Source organism: Seriola dumerili, unplaced genomic scaffold, assembly GCF_002260705.1.
Source record: "Seriola dumerili isolate Sdu_G_001 unplaced genomic scaffold, Sdu_1.0 BDQW01000409.1, whole genome shotgun sequence".
NCBI lineage: Eukaryota > Metazoa > Chordata > Actinopteri > Carangiformes > Carangidae > Seriola > Seriola dumerili.
Window position 1 is genome coordinate 456,164 of NW_019174664.1, and position 7,317 is coordinate 463,480.

Below are 7,317 nucleotides of genomic sequence, written 5' to 3' on the forward strand. Positions count from 1 at the left end.
AATCAGCTTTTGAAGTTTTTGAGGGACTTGTGTTTCCATTTATTTCCCACTGTATCTCACTTTTATTACTGCTCAATGAAAGGCTGTAACATTGTGTGTGTGTGTGTGTGTGTGTGTGTGTGTGTGTGTGTGTGTGTGTGTGTGTGTGTGTGTGTGTGTGTGTGTGTGTGTGTGTGTGTGTGTGGTGTGTGTCTGTCTGTGTGTCTGTCTGTGTGTCTGTCTGGTGTGTGTGTCTGTCTGTGTGTTCTGTCTGTGTGTCTGTCTGTGTGTGTGTGTCTGTGTGTCTGTGTGTGTCTGTGTGTGTGTGTTCTGTGTGTGTGTGTGGTGTCTGTGTGTGTGTGTCTGTGTGTGTGTGTCTGTGTGTGTGTCTGTGTGTGTGTCTGTGTGTCGTCTTGTGTCTGTTGTGTCTGTCCTGTGTGTGTGTGTGTCTGTCTGTGTCTCTGTGTGTGTGTGTGTCTCTGTGTGTGTGTGTTTATAAAAGTAAAAAAGAGAGAGAGTTTGTCACTGAGGGTCGACAGAGCAGACCAACCATGAGGAGAGGGTGTGCCTGAGCCTCAGCTGTGTGTCTGGTATAAATACACTTCCTCCTGGCTTCACTCTGTCTCCGCACCAGCAGCAGCAGCTCCGTCTGGAAGGTCAAACACATGATGGCAGCGCCGAAGAAAGTCTGTGTGATTGGCTCTGGTAACTGGTGAGCTGAGGGTTTTAATGTGTTTGCATTTCTTTCATGCACTTTAGGATGTCTTCCAGTGTGGTGTTAAAATGCAAGAGGCGCAATAGTACATTCATAGTCAGCATATCTGTATTTTTGTTCCCTTGATAAGATCTCACACGCATTTTTTTTTTGTGAATGCTGTCTAAAAGTTGGCAAACTTGGAAGCCTGAAGGCAACTTTAGTCTTTGTTAAGAGCACAGAAATGATTCACAAAGTTCATAAACTCACCTTCTGTTTTGCAAGACTGCAGATTAACATTTTCTTTGCAGAGAGCAGGTTGTTTTCCTCTGAGACTGACACTGGCTCTCTGAGTATATACGATGACCTTTGGTGCCTCAGCACTCCAAAATTTTTATTAAAGAAACGACACCTGCCTTTTATCATTCAGCAACATTTGTGCTGAATAAGCCTTCGTGTGGTGCTGATGTCTCTCAGCCAGCATGACCTTTAGATTAGTCGGTGGTGGAAGTAGTCAGAGGCTTTAAAGCAGCAATACTACACTGTAGAAACAGGCCAGTGCAAAAGCCCTTCAGCATTCAAAGCATTCAAAACTGTACTAATGTAAATGTAAGCAGCAAAATGTAAATAAAGCATCAAAGTTAAAAGTAGCATCACTAATGTAGTAACATGTAAACAGCATTTTAATGCTGTGACTGGTCGAGAGAGACATCATTTAAACTAATTTGGGTAGTTCAGCAGGCATCATGTTTTATAAACTGGTGATGTTTTGTTTGTAAAATCTTACTCTGCACACTATATCTGTCAAGTATTTGTAGTGGATTCCCCTCAGAGAATTTGTAGAAGTAAAATGTTGCAGAAAATGTAAATACACAAGTATCAAGAACCTCAAACTGTAATGTGCTTACTTTCAACGAGTTAGATTAGTTATGACGGGATGAAAGTTTAACTGATATGTGCTAATAAATGCCAACTTACTGATACTTAATATGTGATGTCAAAAAGGGATTTCTCACAGCTCTCAGCTCATGTAATGTTGATATTCAATTGCCTGTCTTTGAATGAGACTCTCCTTTTGCCAAAATGATGCTCTGCTGGTATTTATTTTTCACCTATAGTGCTATTCTTGTCTGGAAGAGCATTTGAAAACTTTTTAGGTCATGTGACACAAAATTTCTCCACTACAATCCAGATTGATGGAGGTCTATGTCCCAGTTGACAGTTACTGTAACTGCTGTTGGTGAAGCAATGGTCAGTGTACATCCTCTTTAATATCAGCAGTAGTTGATGCTGAGAACATTTTATTACGTAAAAATACAAAATAAATGAGAGTAAATATTAGGCAGAGCAGTATCAGAGAATCAATATCCCAAGACTGGACAATATGACACATTTTTGATCATTTCTTTCCTCTAATATCACAGCAGCACCACTTTACACTTGAAAAACTCCCAGTGCCCTCGTATGAAATCCATTCAAATCCATGTGTGGTTCATATTTCACAGCCTAAAGCAGAGTAAACTATAAATTCAAGCAGCCATTGTCCTGACACTGGAATGATCATCATGTGTCTCTGCATGTCCACAGGGGCTCTGCCATTGCCAAGATTGTGGGCGCCAACGCAGCCAAGTATGACAGGTTTGACACCACAGTGAACATGTGGGTGTTCGAGGAGACAGTGAACGGCCGTAAACTCACAGAAATCATTAACACAGACCATGAAAATGTGAAATATCTGCCTGGTCACAAGCTGCCCCCCAATGTGGTAAGCACCAAAAATGCTCTTGTTGGTAATAATGACATATGTAATTCCCATGTAAGAAAAATCATCTTATATGTGCATGTAAATCTTCTTTTGGAGTACATTTCTTTTGTTCAGTGTTCTGATTGAAGTCTTATCATGATTTCTCTCTTCCTCAGTTGGCTGTTCCAGACTTGGCTGAGTCTGTGAAAGGAGCCGACATCCTGATCTTTGTGGTCCCTCACCAGTTCATTGTGAGAGTGTGTGACACCATCAAAGACCACATCAAGAAGGACGCCGTAGGAATGTCTCTCATCAAGGTAACATCTTCCTTATCAAAATACTTTGCGTTTCCACGGCACCAAAGACGGAATACAAAGTTTCCCGTTCTTTCTGTTGGATCCCACAATGCACCGAGGAATGAGACGTACGCGCTCAGATTTTCTCATACGGTGATCTGTCTCTTACAGGGTGTCGATGCAGGCCCAGAGGGTCTGAAGCTGATCTCAGAGGTCATCCGAGCGAAGCTGGGCATCAACATGACGGTCCTCATGGGAGCAAACATCGCCAGCGAGGTCGCTGATGAGAAGTTCTGTGAAACAACCATTGGTATGCCGTTTAATTCTTGAAAAAGATATCCATCGTATGAGGGCAAAATGGCATCACACTCATGAAAATGACTCTTGATATTAAAGTAAGCAGAGTAATATAATGTAAGTGAAGACAGTGCTTTCATGATAATTGATATGATAAATTTCTTTTTTTTTTACTGGATAGATAATCATTTGAAGTGATACTCCTCTGCAGTGAACAATGTGACTGGATGAATTTGGATATTTCATGAAATTATAATGGTTGAAAGTATCAACAAGCAGACGTACTGGTCCAACTGCAGACTGAAGACCTTTTTCTTCACACTTACATTGACCAAGTTTTATTTGTTTTTTAATGATTTTACCTCAACTGAAAGATTGTGTGAGCCTCCATTTAAAAAGTAATACTACTCAAAGCCATTTGAGACATGCTGCTGAACAAGAAGAGGTCTAGAATCCAACTCTCCTTTTGTTGTAGTACACTGAGTGGCACATCAGTGTGTGTAGTTCACAGTGCACACCACAGGACTTAGTCAAATTTTAAGTTTATTGGAATAGTTCTTACAAATCAATATGGTTTAGTTTGATGTGTCTTGCTCAAAACATAGTTTTTATTGTCTGTAACAGTATAAAACTTCTCAAGTGTTGCACTACGGAAGCTGATGATGATTTATTTGTTATTTTTGTTCACAGGGTGCAAAGATAAAACATGTGGGCCCATTTTGAAGGAACTGATGCAGACCACTAACTTCCGTGTGACTGTGGTGGAAGAGTCTGATGTAGTGGAGATTTGTGGTGCTCTCAAGGTCAGCTTTAACCCGCCACCAGATTGATCTGATCTTCGTGATATTCACAGTCATCCTAGCACTGGCAGAAATTTCAGTTTTATGTCTTTATTACGCAATTAAACAATGCATATAAAGTTGCTCCAGAGAAATGCACATTTACAGGATAATCTTATTGCAGTTTGGTATTTGTAGACATCTACTGAACTTTCACTTTAAATTTAGTTTTGGCCTTGATGTATGTGATCACTCACCCAAAGCAATGTTACATGTTTAAGCTGCTGATCTGCTCGCCTTCAAGGTGCAAAAAATTTAATTGTAAATATTCCAAACTAATTGCTAATAATTTTCCTTTATTTGCTGTTCATGGAAATCATATTCAGCAGGATGTGTGTATTTGTTAAAAGCAGTAAACAGATAACTAAGATCATTTCCTGGAAGTCTATAGTGGCTGTAGAGCATATAAATGATGTCAAAAAATATATGAATATAATCTAGATGGAGGTATTCCTTTCTCATCTCAACAGTTAGACTCCTCATAAGCATTAACATGTGAAAAGAGCAATACACTAACAGCAGCATCTCCTCTTTATTTGCCATTGCAGAACATTGTAGCAGTGGGAGCAGGTTTCTGTGATGGCCTGGGGTTCGGCGACAACACCAAGGCAGCGGTGATTCGTCTCGGCTTGATGGAGATGATTGCCTTTGCCAAGGTCTTCTGCACAAACTGCCCCGTCTCCCCCGCCACCTTTCTGGAGAGCTGCGGCATCGCTGACCTCATCACGACCTGCTACGGTGGACGCAACCGCAAGATTGGAGAGGCTTTCGCCAAAACAGGCAAAGTAAGGGAGAAAAATATTTTATCTCTTTATATATGTTTGTTTATCTTCGTCACTCTTTTTTTATGAAAACCGTAATCATCTAAGACCAATAAGCATCTCTGTGTGTTTAGACCATTGAGCAGTTAGAGAACGAGCTGCTGAACGGTCAGAAGCTTCAAGGTCCAGCTACTGCCACTGAGGTCCACCAAGTTTTGAAACAGAAAAAAATGGTGGAAAAGTAAGTTCGTCTCATATTTTGTTTTTTAAAACATGGCTCATTTGGACTTTAATAATTCCTACAATGACTGATAGGATTCGGGGTTCTAGGTTTGGATTCCACTTTAAAGAAGAAAATTTGATTGAGTTTTATCACATTATGTAAATATGTACATTGTATTTAAAGGAATAGCTCAACATTTTGGGAAAATGTGCTTATTTTCTTTTTTGCTGAGAGTTAGATGAGAGGCTCTTGACTCATTTCATGAAAGCATTCATTTCTATTTTTACACTTTGGGTTTTTGAAACAAATGAGAATTTATGTGTCGATTAATGAACCTTATAAGTGCTGAGAGGCACGTTATATTATCTCCACACAGAGCCAGTTTTCAGTCTTTATGCTAAACTAAGCTAACAGGTTGTTGACTGTGGTTTTATACTCATGGTACAAGGTGAGAGTGGTATAAATCTTCTCATCCAACTCAAGAAAGTGAACAAGCTTAATTCCCAAAATGCCGGCCTATTCCTTTAATAATGTGCATCCTTTAATAACGTCATTCTTTCACCTCTCCAGGTTTCCTCTTTTCACTGCTGTTTACCAGATCTGCTTCAACAGCCACCCGGTCACAGAGTTCATCAAGTGTTTGCAAAACCACCCAGAGCACATGTAAAGGACTGACGAGAGGGCGGATGAATGGATGGAAGTTGGAAAAGGACTTTTACACTAGAGCTACCGTATAACCAGGGAGTTTATAGGGCGGGCAGGTTAGGTGAAGATTGAGCCTCATCCTGACTCCTCTCTTGTTTGAGTCTTGCCCTCCATCTACCTGAGGTGCTGTGTTGACCTGCTGTTATGACATTACTGACAGAAGCATAACTTCTGTCACCACCTCTGTCCTTATGTTCTGATTCTACACATACATGTCACAAATTGCTGCAAAAATCGACCAAGTCTTAAAAGTTTGAAGAATTTGAGTTACTCTGCCTTACACAATATACACACCCTGACCTGAATGTTTCGAATGGTTACAATATTTCTTGGGTAAAAGTGCCTTGACTTGCCTTTTCACTGACATGTATGTTAAACAAAGCACTGAACACACAACAGTCACCACTCACCACCCATGTGTTGCTTCTTAATATGTAACCGATTACTTACCTAAGATTTATTTTGGAATAAATTATTGAACTCGTTTACTTTGTGTCTGTTTTCAGTGTGTTTTCTTTCTACCTTGCTGGTGTCTGCCTGCACGATACACACTCTCTGCAGCAGCCTCACTGTAACCTGACCTAATCTCAGCCAGACTGCCACTCTAAACTCTTCACCTTTACCATTTTCTACAGCGTCTACTTCAACCTTTCTTTAAGCGCACGTCCTGCCTCGGTCACAGACCTCATTAGTGATGGCTGTGCTTTTCAGTATGGATTAAAAGTGGTAATTAGTTCAGCAATATTAGGGATGAAACCATGTTTACTGGTGTTTTTCAACCCACTTTATGAACAAGAGTTTTGTGTTCTAATGATTCATTCGAAAACATCTCTGGGGACTTCTGGATTCTGTTAAAATGCAAAACACCAGTGTGTCTTCATCAACGGCCATCTGTCCGTCCCCATATGCCAACGCATCCCATTAATGCTCAGTCCCTCTAAGGCACTATGGATAAGGGTGTCAGAAAAGGGCACCATGAAAGACGAGGAGTATGGTAGCATGCATACTCTACTCAGCCGGTGTTCTCATTTATAAATCACAGGAGCATGAAACCTCTCCATGCATGTCCTTTGATCCCACAAATGTGCTCATTTCTTATGTTTATCTGCTCATTTGCTCAGGCATGTTTTGGACCCTGAAGTTACATCATTTGACACTTGTTTAATATTGGATTCCCCTGCTGAAATCCTTTGCATAGTTATTGAGTCAACTGCCCTGTAAGATTTCTAATAATAACACACTCCAAAGGGGCAAATGTCCATCTATAATTAGACAGCAGACAGCACTGCAGCTGCCTCATCCCTGCTTCACAACACAGATAGAGGTATACCATTGTGCTGCCATTGAAATCATAATGTTAATGTCATATTTCAGTTATTTCTAGCTATGTTTCAAAGTTTGCATATTTTAATATTTTGACCAAGCTTTCAGTAGGGTGCAATGTATGTTTGAGCCGTTACAGATACAGGCTATGTTACATAATATTAATTGACAATTTTATAATTGTAATACGCTTTCTGACCACTTGAGTGTGCCATCTCATCAATCACAAGCCCATCACTAACCGTCACCTTTATCTACCTTTGATAAGCCACCTTTTAAGATAACCTATCTGTTGGATTACTAAGCAGAAGTTGTTAAAATCTCCCAAATTATAACACCGCAACTCAAATATTAAAGTATGTGACTACATTGTGGTTCTAACAGAACAACAGAGCAGGCAGATGGATGCCATGCGTGCATGCACTGAACCCATCCCTTCAGCGAGGGAGGAGGGAC

General features: G+C 40.3%; 1 protein-coding gene across 1 annotated transcript; it reads left to right on the forward strand.

Moving 5' to 3' along the window:
* The first annotated feature begins 615 nt into the window (after window positions 1-615).
* Window positions 616-6,018, forward strand: gpd1 (glycerol-3-phosphate dehydrogenase 1). The gene is made up of 8 exons (XM_022761420.1): window positions 616-691; window positions 2,261-2,438; window positions 2,594-2,734; window positions 2,885-3,023; window positions 3,701-3,813; window positions 4,398-4,634; window positions 4,745-4,851; window positions 5,404-6,018. Exons 1-8 carry the CDS (start codon window positions 645-647, stop codon window positions 5,498-5,500), a joined length of 1,059 nt encoding a protein of 352 aa, XP_022617141.1. The 5' UTR covers window positions 616-644; the 3' UTR covers window positions 5,501-6,018.
* The last annotated feature ends 1,299 nt before the right edge of the window (window positions 6,019-7,317 follow it).

Coding starts and splice junctions, on each gene's coding strand:
- gpd1 (XM_022761420.1), top strand. CDS start 645: ATGATGGCAGCGCCGAAGAAAGTCTGTGTGATTGGCTCTGGTAACTG. Junction 3,814..4,397: donor AGATTTGTGGTGCTCTCAAG/GTCAGCTTTAAC, acceptor TTGCCATTGCAG/AACATTGTAGCAGTGGGAGC. Junction 4,635..4,744: donor CTTTCGCCAAAACAGGCAAA/GTAAGGGAGAAA, acceptor CTGTGTGTTTAG/ACCATTGAGCAGTTAGAGAA.